The 13,602-nt window shown below is 37.5% G+C and overlaps 1 protein-coding gene across 1 annotated transcript in view; it reads right to left on the minus strand.

Moving 5' to 3' along the window:
• Positions 1–323: 323 nt before the first annotated feature.
• MTPN (myotrophin) overlaps positions 324–13,602 on the minus strand; it is a 57,561-nt gene continuing 44,282 nt past the window's right edge. Inside the window, exon 4 of the mRNA XM_008526273.2 lies at positions 324–3,513. Within this exon, the coding sequence (XP_008524495.1) occupies positions 3,427–3,513 (87 nt within the window). The 3' untranslated portion in view covers positions 324–3,426. The remainder of the gene's footprint in view (positions 3,514–13,602) is intronic.

Here is a 13,602-nt window from a genome sequence, read left to right on the forward strand (position 1 = left end):
GGTCTACCATGACCCTATTTTCTTTAACACCCATTCAGATTCCAGTGCTCTAGGATCTCCTGGCTACACCCTGCTCCCAGTGATGGCACTAAGCATCTACGGTAAAGCAAACTGTGTCAGGAGACTGATACAAAAGCAAAACTTCCCAATGAGTAGTATAGTTTATTTCAATTAAATCTTTCCTATGTCTTTTTTTTTCTAGAAGTGGGATACAGGAGGAAATTTAGATTAAAAGTTTGAGTCAGAGTACTGATAGAGTTGTAGAGAAGACTGAAGAAGGCACGCGATAGTAAATGAGGGAGAAATGCTGCTGACACGTTACCTGTAGCACAATTCAAGTTTATTCCATTTGTTCTTGCAACACAAAACTTAAACACAGTATTATTTAGCATTCTGATGTACATGAACCAGGATAATATGAGAAACTCAATTGTGTCAAAAGTATTACATTGTGGAAAAAATGAACTCAAATATATCAAAATGCACAAAGCACTAGTCTTCTTCCATTACTGCTTAGAAAGATAGGATTGTTTCTCCATTTACAAAATAGAATCAGGACAATTTAAATTTTTTAAATTTTGCATGCAAAAACACTGCAATTGCTTATGTAGGAGGGCACTCTCACCAGCTTCTTCTATACACAATCGAGTATACAATATTGCATGGAAGAAAACAGCAGCTCAGATGAAGTTTCAGGAAAAAAAAATCAAACAGGTACATATAGATTTAAAATCCATTATTTGGGGGAAAGAAATCAATGAATAAAGGGCCTACTTCCTTGCAGCTTCCACACGTTGCACCCACCTACCTCTCCTTCTTGCCCCACTGCGTTTAGAAGGTGAGCTCCGCATAGGAGAACTCCTTGAGTATCCGCAGGTGCTGTATTTGAACTAGAAGTCTACAGATACCAGTCTGAAGCTGCAAGGGGAAAGGTGTTAGAACACTAATGTAAACAGGTAAACCACCTGTGTTTACTCGATATAGTGCATACGAAATGACTGACTGAATACAAAACTACAGAACATGCAAGATTTTTTCTGAGATGTTAACTACTACTTCAGTGGAGAACGAAACTCATCTAACCTTTCACTAATGCATGTAGTACCAAAAAGCCGACATGGTTTTAGCTTCCTTTACTCAAAATATGAACATTAAGTGTTGTGAATTTCTCTGCCAAGTGGTTCAGAAATACATTATAAATAACCTAGTTAAAAAAAAAGAAGAAATTGTAAACCATCTTGGTCAGTCTATTCTATGTTTATGTTATTTTCTCAAGCAGTCGCCTCATAATTATGGGGTTTATGAAATGGCTGAGAAAGAAGAGGGAAGGCGAAGTAGCCTCTACTGCGTTACAAGGAACACGGGGATAAAGTGGACAGAGAATCACATGGTCTCCACAGCAGGGGGCTGCAGGAAGCAGACCAGGTTTAGGAATGTTAGGAAGATGCACTCTCTGCAATAGCCAACTGCAACAAAACACTTTGAAAGGAAAGGTAAAAACGGCAGAGGGTAAAACCCAAGGCTTTTCAATAGCGTTATGCCAAGACGTGAAAACAGAGATATCAAAACACCTCGTCACCACGTCGCTAGTTGCAGACAGACAGAGTGCCCTCCATCTTCAATGAGGACAGCTCCCTGTTCAGTTGAGTGATGTAATAAAGTACTGATTACTGACTTTTAATCCGACTGTAATAGGCTGCATTAAGACGGCAGAATTAGCCAAATATATCAAAGTATTTAAACCACCATTCTGTGATTGTTTTCTTGGACTCAGGAAACTTACAGGGTTACGCTAGTTCTAAGTGAAAAAGCCATAAAAAACGGGTTCATGGGGAAAAATACACACATACACACAAACCCACACAGCAACCAATCAGCAACGGATCAATAAGATTTGTTATGAGCCAGCTGATCGTTCTTGATACTAATTTAACCCTGCTGTAGAATGCTACGTTGCCTTAAAAAATCATCAATTCTTTATTATCTACCATCTGAATACAGGTCCCTAACCCACCCTCCCCCCTTTTTTAAAAATTTGAGGTACATTCAATTACTGCATGACGTGGCTAAGGAAAAACCCTAATATTTTTAGTAAGCTTATATGGATGGCAAGTTAAAGGAATCTTAATATTTTAAACGCGAGATAAATTTAAGGGGACATATTTTAATTAGTTGTACTGCTCATGAAATAAATGTTTAAAAATGTGTCGAAGTATTTTCTGCTGGTCATAAGAACACCATTTTAGGGCACTGTATTTTAAGAACACAATACATTTTGAAGGTGTCACATTTCACGCAATGCATGATATAGAAAAGAAACAAATATATTACGCAGGTGGCATATATTCAGCAGAAGCCTATCAACAACTCAGAGGAACCTGGTAACAAGCATATTTTTGAAGGGATGGGGTTAAATTTGTCCAAATAGTAAATGTCACCCCAATGATAGCTTTGGTGCAATAAGTAATCAGCATCCAAGCCGGGTGTGAGAGAAGCATTCCAAAGAATGTTCCTTGATTCTCCAAACGTAACCAAGGCCAATCCATTCAAATAGCAAATGAAGAAAATCCATAGGTACTAAGACAACTGTTCTCTCTTTATAGGATACTAACGGGCTTATGGCTATGAGTCTATTTTTAAATCCCCTTTTACTACCAGCAGGAGTTTGAAAGTGTTTCAATGTTATATAAATGTCTGAATCTAGAGGAGAAAAAATATGCATACTGGAATGATTTCTCCTTTAGACTTCCAAAATTTAAGATTTTATAAATAAAACTAGTCAGTTTTATCTAAAGACACATGAAACCCACGTGAAAGGGGAGAGGAAATCCGAAGTTCAGCCGTCCAGCAATTTGGGAGTGTGCCTCCTCCCCTCGACTGAGCTTCCACAGGGAGCTGAAAGTCACCGAGGGGGACTGGTCGTCAACCACAGGCAGCGCTCTTCACTACGCCGAGAGATCCCAACAGAGTGCGTCTTAAGGCAGAAGGCTACAGCTAATTGCTTATCTCAGCACCCTAAGTTTACATCACAGCAGCCACTACTGCTCGCACAGCTGGGGCTACCAAATATGTATAGTTGGCTTTGTAGAGTCAGATCTAATAAGTTAGCCAGGGAGCTGAAAACATCAAATGGTACTGGTATATTTTGTCTTTGCTCTCCCTTGGGTATAAAGTGTATATTTTACTGGAAATGGAAAAGAGGCTGACTTGATCAGGAATCCTAGTAAAAGCCTGGTCATGGTTTTTTCCTCTTCTCCAAAACATTGTTTTTTCTGGTAGTCTGATTTGTTATGAATTTCTCTCTCCCCTCACCCCTCTTAAAGTATTTAGCTGAAGAAGCTGGCAGATAGAGAGTGACAGACAGACAGGCAGCAGTGTGAGGCCACAGGAGAGTCATTCTTCCAGAGCTGTCAGCCCATCCGTCCATCACTGAAGAAGAGCTTTGATTGCCTGGTTGTCGGTGGCTTCGAAGGCAGTTAGTCCATCTGGACCTTTCACAGTCTTATCAGCACCCTGGAAAGGAAAGGAAAGGAAAGGAAAGAGCCTTTATCAATAAATGAGCCCACAACTGAGATAAGAGAACGGAAAACCAGCTTACTCAGCATAGACTAATGTTTACATAGAGAATTAAAAACTCCTGTACTAAGGGAGTCCATTCTATTGACTAAAAACCCCAAACAGTTGGCAAGGTTATGGATCAAGTTATAAAAATGCCAGATTATTTTTCAGGCACTAGAAAGTGTAAACTACAAACAGAACTTGCCAATAACATAGGCAAATGACTGGCTTTTATTTACCCTATTAAACTTTAAAAAAGAATACCCCTATGTGTATTATAAAAAAAAAAGGAAAATCACTTTTGCTAAAGAAGAAAGTATTATTTTGATGGCATTATTTCTTTCTTTGCAGCATTTCTACAATCCAGAACTTATAGACCTTTTATTCTAGACAAATTCCTAAACGTGTAATAGCGGTCATTAGACTTACAAAAACCTAGCAGTAAGGGACTGGGATATGGGCTAGGACAGGAGTGTCCCTACTATACTCTAGGGAAATACTCTCCGTTTGCGCTCAAGGCTTCCCTGGGAGAATGCTGTTCTGTTACTTCTGTTACATGTTTCTTACAACATGGCATTTTACTTCTGAGAATGCGTACATACACCTCTGTGTCTATCTATGTTTCCATCTGTCTTCCCTTATTAGATGAAAAGCTCTGTGGGAGTAGGAACTTTGTCCTATGATTAACCTTGTCCATAATATTCCTCACTGTGTCCCTGATACCTAGAAAAGTGCCTAGTGCATGGTAGGTGAATCTGCTCCCAAATCAGGTGTGAACCTCTTTAACTCCCAGAGACAGCAATGTTCCACCAGCTGAGGGTTCTTTGCGAGCTCCAGTCCAAACAGGATTTATTCATCAAAAAGCCTCTAGTGTCTTGCTCTCCTGCTCTTGCCAAATCTCCTTATTCTTCTGTTCCTAGGGCCTATCAAACGGTCATTAAACTTAACATAAATGGTCCTTTAGAGACCAACTCCACTCAAACTCACCAGTCTCTTCTCCCATTAATCTTCCTATGCTCTAATCCCATGGAATTTCTCACTATTCCTGAACACACTATGTGCCATGCCTTTATACATGCTGGGTTCCATATGGAATGCTTTACCCCCTTTCTCTGGCAAATCCATTCAACCATTCAACAAGTATTTACTGACTGTTTGATGTGTAGACACTGTATAAGAGCTTGGAGAATCAAAGAAAAACAAGAGAGAGTCTGCTAGTCCGGCTGGTGTGGGAGACAGACAAATCAATCAATATGACACAGTGGGAGGAGAACAATAATAGCCTTATGCACAGTGATGACTGGCCTGTAAACTAGAAGGGGATGTGGTAGGAGGGTGTAAGAAAGAAAGGCTTTCTGGATGAGGTGATGCTGGAGTTGACTCTTGATGAGTAACTATAAGTGATTAGGTAAACTGGAAGGACAAGATCACAGACATTCTAGGAAATGTTAAATTATCACAAAGGTCTCCTTAACATGACTATAAGTCTCTATTTCCTCATTTTCTAATTAAATTGAACTGTTTTATGGATGACATGGAACTCAGTCAAGTGGGAGAAAAATCTGAGAACATCAATGTACTAAGTCCTCCAACATAGGTTAAGTGACAATAATTGGCATCACTGTATTCAAAACAAATTCTTACCTATTTTGATAGCTATTTTTGACTAGCATTGTAAACTATAAGTCTGCATTAACAAAAAGTTAAATATCATAGTGAACATCTGTTGCTTTTTAGCTGCCAGAGCTCATTTCCCTTCTTTTGATAGCAGCATCCTAATTTCATTTTGGGGAATCATTTGTCCTTACAGTGTGGAGTTCTGGGACTATAACTCAAGGTGCCATGTACTTTCCTTGTCAAGTGTCACAGATTTATTTGACTCAAGCACGATGCTCACTTTTGGATTTTGAATCTTGATTGCAGAGATCAGGAGCGAGAACAAGAAGTTAGAGCTCATTATTTCTGTGGTATTACCTAGATGAGACGGTTGAGAAGTTCCTGCTAACTAGAGTCCTACAGTTGCTATAACTCTGGCCCCTTCTGAGTCTGGCTCTCCAGCTTTCCTGTTGACCCTATGACTAGGTTCAATATTGTCAAAACTTCCTTTTCTACTTGTTAGAGTCAATTTCTGTTATTTACAACCCCCCAAAATCTAGCTGATGAAATATGTTTAGAATTTATATAAATCATCTTTTTTCTAATTATAATACAAACCCATCACAGAACTCAGAATATACAGAAAAACATAAAGCTCCTAATTCTGTAAGCCAGATACAACTTACAACAGTTTAGTGTTTCTATTCTTTTGTTCTAAATATGTATATGTATGTACTTCTTTGAAAAATAAATGAGTAACCAAAAGAGAACTAGAGAGACTACATATCAGACAAAAGAAACTTTAAGAAATACTATGAAAGACAGAGGGACATTTCATAATAATAAAAGGTTCAATATTTGAATTTCAAAAAAACTAAGAAAACAATTCCATTTATAATAGCATCAAAAAGAATAAAATATTTAAGAATAAATTTAACAAAGTCAAACCACTTCTAAAAAAGAACTGGTTTTGTCAATGTGGATAACAATATTGAATGAAAATGACTTTTTGGCACTTGATGCAATTATCAGAGAACTTAAGCATATTTGGCCTCATCCTTTCCCTGAGGAACCATTTCTAATCATTTGTTATTAGTTCCAGTGCTTCTTCCCATGGCTCTAAGTAATATACTCGTCCTACTACTGGAGTTAACTTTAGATATTACCTTCTGACTTCCTGCTGCTGCTGCACAGATGGGGCTTTGGCTTACCACCACCACCTTTTGCAGACCCTCACAATTTCTGAAAATACCAGTTTCTGTTTCTTTATAAATTTAAATGATGTATTTATTTAACTCTATATTTCTTGTTCCATCAATTTTGACAGTACCTCATCTCTCTACTTTATAAGATACTTTCTCATCACTCCCTCTACCTCTTAACTTGCCAGCTTTTCTATTTTGTCAAGATTAACTTTTATATTCTGTTCTGTAAAAACTGTTTTATTCTTTTTTTTTTACCCCCTACAGTCACCACGCTGTACACTGCATCCCCAGGACTTAATTTATAACTGGAAGTTTGTACCTTTTGACTACTTTCACCCATTTTCCCCTGCCACCCACCCCCTGCCTCTGGCAACTACCAATCTGTTCTATGTTATCTATGAGTTCAGTTTTTTTTTTTTAAAAAAAGATTGCACATATAATAGAGGATTTGTCTTTGATTTATTTCACTTAGCATATTGCCCTCAAGGTCCATCCATGTTGTTATAAATGGCAGAATTTCCTTCTTTTTTTAGCTGAATAATATTCCTGTGTGTGTGTGTGTATCACATCTGCTTTATCCATGCATCTGTTGATGGACATTTAAGGTTGCTTCCATGTTGTGGCTACTGGTAATAATGCTGCACTGAACACGGGGGTGCAGATTCTGTTCGAGTTAGTATTTTTGTTTCCTTCAGATAAATACCCAGAGGTGGAACTGCTGGACCATACAGTAGTACTATTTTCAATTTTTTGAGGAACCTCCATACTGTATGCCATAGATGCTGCACCAATTTACATTCCCACCAACAGTGCACAAGGGTTCCCTTTTTTCTACATGTTTGCCAACACTTATTTCCTGTATTTTGGTAACAGCCATTCTAACGGGTGTGAGGTGATAACTCACAGTGGTTTTGATTTGTACTTCCCTGATGATGAGTGATGTTGAAAGACCTTTGCATGTACCTGTTGGCCATCCGTTCTATCTTCTTTGGAAAAATGTCTATTCAGATCCTCTACCCATTTTAAAATCAGACTTTTTTCTATTAAGTTATATGAGTTCTTTATATACTTTGGATGTTAACCCCTCATCAGATATACGATTTGCTAATATTTTCTCCTATTCTGTAGACTGCCTTTTCATTTTGTTGACAGTTTCCTTTGCTGTGCAGAACTTTTTAGTTTGATGTAGTCCCACTTGTTTATTTTTGTTTTTGTTGCCTTTGCCTTTGGTGTCAAATCTGAAAAATCATCGCCAAGACTGATGTCAAGGAGCTTACCGCCTTTGTTTTCTTCTAGTTTTATGGTCTCAGGCCTAACGTTCAAGTTGTTAATCCATTTTGGATTGATTTTTGTGTACGGTGTAAGATAGTGGTCCAATGTTCCCAATACTACTTATTGGAGAGACTAGCCTTTCCACATTCTATATCCTTGGCTGCTTTGTCATAAACCCACACATATATGGTCAATTAATTTATTTCTGGGCTTTCTTTCCTGTTACACTGATCTGTGTGTCTGTTTTTATGTCAATATATTGTTTTGATTCCTATAGCTTTGTAACATAGTTTGAAATCAGGAAGCATAATGCCTCCATCTTGGTGGTCCTTAAGATCGCTTTGGCTATTTGAGGTCTTGTGCGGTTCCATACAAATTTTAGGACTGTTTATTCTATTTCTGTGAAAAATGCCATTAGAATTTTGATAGGTATTGCAGTGAGTCCTGTTTTGGGCAGTATGGACACTTTAACAGTATTAATTCTTCCGATCCACTAGCACAGGATATCTCTCCATTTGTGTATTCTTCAACATCTCTCATCAGTGTCTTATAGTTTTCAGTGTACAGGTCTTTCATCTCCTTGGTTAAATTTATTTCTAGGTATTTTTTTTTTTGATGCAATTGTAAGTGGGACTGAGTTTTTAATTTCTCTTTCTGACAGTTTATTATTAGTGCATAGAAACACAACTGATTTTTGTATACTGACTTTGTATCCTGCAATTTTACTGAATTTTTTGATTAGTTCCAACAGTTTTTTGGTAGAGTCTTTGGGGTTTTCTATATAAGATCATGTCATCTGCAAAGAGAGACAGTTTTACTTCTTCTCTTCCAATCTGGATGCCCATTATTTTTTTTCTTGCCTAATTACTCTGGCTAGGACTCCTAGTACTATGTTGAATAAAAGTGGTGAGTGGGGATCCTTGTTTTGTTCCTGATCTCAGAGGAAAAGCTTCCAGTTTTTCCACTGTTGAGTATGATGTTAGCTGTGGGCTTGTCATATGTGGACTTTATTCTGGTTCCCTCTATACCTAGTTTGTTAGGAGTTTTTTTTTTTTTTTTTAACATGAATGTATGCTGAATTATGTCAAATGCTTTTTCTGCATCTATTGAGATGATCAAAGGATTTTTATCCTTCATTTTGTTAATGTGGTGTATCACACTGATTTGCAGATGCTGAACCATCCTTGCATCCCTGGAATAAATCCCAGTGGATCATGGTGTATGATCCTTTCGAAGCGTTGTTGAATTTGGGTTGGTGATATTTTGTTGAGGATTTTTGTATCTATGTTCATCACGGATATTAGCCTGTAATTTTCTTGTCCTGCAACATCCTTGTCTGGTTTTGGTATGGGGTAATGCTGGCTTTGCAAAATGAGTTTGCAAGTGTTCCCATCTATTCTATTTTTTGTGAAGAGTTTGAGATGGATTGGTATTAATTCTTTAAATGGTAGAACTTACCAGTGAAGCCATCTGATCCTGGATACTGATTGATTCTTACAGTTAAAATACATAAACAATGCTTAAATTACTTCTAGGTAAACACTGTTCACTGTAGCACCTAGCAGACTATTATGATTAGTTTTCTTTCTATTGTTCTGATATCGCAACCCTCCCAAATGACAGAATCAGGAGATCAACATCCACAGTGCCAGCCTGAGCTTTCCTAAGTCCTGTTCATTCATTTATCAATAACAACTTTTGATCCTATTTGCTATGGTTTGGTTAAACTGCTATAACAAGGAGAATCTAAAACACGGTAGATTAAACTGAGTTAATTTATTTCTCTCTTATACAACAGTCTAATGCTAAGTCTATCAAGGTTGGTAGGGTGGCTCTGTCCTGTGAGGTCATTTAAGGATCCAGGTCCGGGTTCTTCCACGTTACTGTTCTTATCTATTTGGCTAAAGCTAGCTCACCTCCACAGCTGCTTTCAGCCTGCTGGATGGGAGAAAAAAGTCTGCAGCAAGTGGCTTCACATTTTAGGTGATGATCTGGAAGTGGCACACATTATCTGAGCACATCCCATTAGCCCAAGCTTAGACACACAGCCAGAGCCACTGCAAGGGAAACTGAGATACAAGGACTAGATAGGCTGCCAAGTGCCCAACTAAAACTTGGGGTTCTCTTTCTAAAAGGAAGAGTGAAAAATGGACATGGAAGACAATCTGCAGCCTAACCTATACTGTCCTGAAAGTACTTTGTAATAAGTCACTAATGTCCTCTAAATGGTAAGTTCAATCAATGAGTCTTATTCCTAACTCATTATAGCACTAACTCTAACGACAATATTATCTCCAAGTCCTCCTGTTTGTCTAGCCTGCCTCTTCTTTCTCCTGCACCAACTCCCTCCACTCCCCCTTCCTCCCCTTTACTTTCTCTCTGGCTTTCTTTATACACTGGTATTCTCCATGCTTCTGTTCTGTGGCAGACCTCACTACTTGCTCAATATGCTTTTGCTTGATCATCTCATCTATGTTATGGTTTAACCTCCAACTTCTATCCTCATCCTGAACATCTACCCTGAACTTTAAGGCCATGTATTATATATATATATATATATATATATATATAGCCTCTGAGACTTATCTACTTTAAGTCTCACAAATATCTCAAACTCAACCTTTCCTAAAATGAATCCATAATCTTTTGCTACAAACTTGCTCTTTGTCTAGTATTTTCTATCATGGTAAAGACCACCACCATCTTCCAGAAAATGTGGAGAAACTATGCAGTTTTTCTTGTTTTACTTCCCACATAATCAGTCACCAAGTCTTCAGATCACAATTTTCTTAACATTTCTCACCTGTTCTTGCTACTGCTACTGTCTTGGTTCAGGATTTTCATATAAAGATTCTAATGCAATAGTTTCCTATCTTTTTTCATTTCTTACACCACTCCAATTCAGACTCCATATCTGGGTGATCTTGGTAAAATGCAAGTCTGATCATGCTATTCACTTATCTAAAAACCTTTAAAGGCATTCTCACAGAAGAGAATGAAGATAAATAACATAATACATAAGGCACAATCTGCTCACTACCTACCTCTCTAGTTATATTTCTTGCTAAATCCCTATTAGCCTATGTTGTAGCAGTGCTGAACAATTTTTTAGCTTACTCTAATGCATCATGGTCTCTCTTTATTGTCCCTGTGACTGTTCTCAAATTGTTGCTTCTGCTTGGATTGATGCCCTACCCTAATTCTCTATTAGATTCTTGGACATTAAGTTGCTAAGATTCAGCTCAAGTGTCAACTGCTTTATTAAGTTATATTTGTGGTACCTGTAAGGACATTCTTATTTATAACACACTATCCCCTTGACTACCAGGATCACACTTGACCTCAACTTCCTTCAGATCCATACTGTGTTACATATAAACTCTTACCACAGCAATCAAAACACCTGAATGCACTTCTTTTACATATCTGTCTCCCTTTTTTAGACTAAATATGAAGACAGCACGAACCAAGCTTATTAGTCTTTGCATTCCCAAGGCCTAGCACAGGGTCAATAACAGGCAATCAATAAATGTTTATTAAATTAATTGATAAAGATAGGGACTACACATACATGATAAGGGACTAGATGAAACAAATTATTCATAAAAGACAAATTACTGTGAGTAGATCAACAAAACATTGCCATTGTGAATAGGTTGCTCATTAGCACAATATATAAGATATTTAATTATTTTCAGGTAATTTCAACACTAAAAACCCTTCAGTTTGGCATCTGACTAGGATCAGGACTAGGCTCATCTGCCTATATTTAGAGCACGATTCAGGTGATAAAGTTTCCTGGAGGAGGAAAAGGTTGCTAGGGGCAAGAGGCCCAAGTAGATATAGGCTGTTTGTTATTCTAGGGAGTCAAAGGTTTAAGGCATTAAAAGTAATTTCTTGATGTTCAAAAGTCATAGTTTTAGGTAATCAAGTGATAGTAAGTTGTAGAATATGGGGAATGCTAAAAAGAAAAATCACCTTATGCTATCTCTGCCCTTGAAGAGAACTGTTTAAAATGTAGCTAAAAAGATAAGATATAAAAGCATGAAACAACAAGAATATATCTTTGTCTGCTGTTACCTTTATCTACTTCTTACTTCAGATAGTCCAATTCTGGTTTCTATCACCAGTTCTTAATATGTACAAATAGGTCAAGAATACTGGATTGGTAACATTGTAAAGATGAAACTCTTAAAAGTGTACCAAGATTATTTCACATTATCTTGACAAAAGGCTTTTGTGGTGAAGATGCTGATTATACTTATACTGATCAACTGTCAGTATACCAAGCAGCTTTGTTTCAACGCAACATTTATAAATTCAATAAAAAAAAAGAGCACTTGTAAATACTTATATGTACACAGACACACACACAATATGTCTTGATGCATTTTTTCATATATGGTGCTAGACACTGTTTTACAACCTTAGAATAAATATCACCATTACCTCAGAAATAAAAATTTAGCACTCATGGTTTGGAACAGTCAACTCACTTTTGAAAAGAAAGCAAGTTAGAATCAAATATAAAATGAATGCCTCAATGAATATAGTGCACTTCCTTTTTATCTGATATTAAATGTCTCATAAGGACACTTAAAATGTAAAGGAACAACGAAATCCTTTGTCCTCTCCCTTTAACCACCGAATTAACTCTTAGTTGTTACATTTTCTGTGAAGCCCTCCTGGAATTCCCAGGTAGTTGGCTCCCCCTTCTCCTGTATGCTCCTGCCATGTTGCTGATCATACCTCAAGGCAGAGCTTGGCTCACCCAATATCCAGTGCAACCCCCTTCTTTGCCTCTACAACAGAAGTTGAAAAGAAATTGAGTCCCTAGACTCCCTTAAAAGTACAGGCGGCCGTCTGACACAAATCTGGCCTCTCCCGTGGAAGACTTTCCTTTTCCAACAAAGCTCCAGGAGGAGAACATCCTTAGCTCTTTCCCCTTCTTCCTGCCCAAAACACAGACATGATGCTGGAGGTTCGGCAGTCATCTTGTAACGGCAGGACTGGGGAAGATGGGGAGAAGGGAGTGGGAATAGTGACGACACACTGTAGCCAATTGCTCAGCCTTAGACTGCGTACCCTCAGACATCTTGTTATGAGCCAGTTTCTTGTTTAAATCCCTGTAGTTGGAGTTTCTGTTACAGCTGAATTCCATCTCTCCTACAGCACTTCCTGTAGTCTATAATTGTCTGTTAACAGGCCTGTCTCCCCGAAATTAGGCTGAGCTCCATGAGGTAAGAGGCCTTATTATATTCATCTCTGTACCTTTAACACCTAGGATAATGCTTAGTATACGGTAGGTGCTCAATGAATATTTTGTTAAATAGGTGAAAAGAATTCACATCTGGGTCACAGTGCAGATGACTATTTAGTAACATAAATCTTACCCTTAGTGATCACATGCATCCAAATCAAAAGGAAAAACTACCTTGTCTCCCATCTTGTGTATGTGTGTACCACATACATATTACGATGTTTATCACTGTACTAGAAAGAAAATGGCACAATATTTATTTTGAATTAATTTATATGCATTTTAGCATAGTTTTGAGAAACTGTAAAGAACTCCATTATCTCATGATTTGGGGCCATGGTAGTAGGATAAAATGTTCAGAACCTGAAATTTTCAACAGTTTGAATATATGCTTAATATTACCATTACCAAAGAACTTACTGATACAATTCAATTTTAGAGTCTAGTAAAAACAGTGACATTAAAAAAAATCATTCAAATATCTACAGTTACACATATTGTGTAATTTTATTCACTGGTGCAGGATTTCACAGCATATTTAAGGCCATACTCAATTTACACATTGATACAGGAGACACAGTAAAGAGAATTTCTGAATACCCCATAGCGTCTAATACAATGCTCAACACAGGTAATGTTATATTCCTTATATTTTTGTAACAGTTTTGAGCTGTTAACATAATATTGCAGATATATCATCTCCTTCTATCT

The sequence above is a fragment of the Equus przewalskii genome, chromosome 4 (assembly GCF_037783145.1).
Source record: "Equus przewalskii isolate Varuska chromosome 4, EquPr2, whole genome shotgun sequence".
NCBI lineage: Eukaryota > Metazoa > Chordata > Mammalia > Perissodactyla > Equidae > Equus > Equus przewalskii.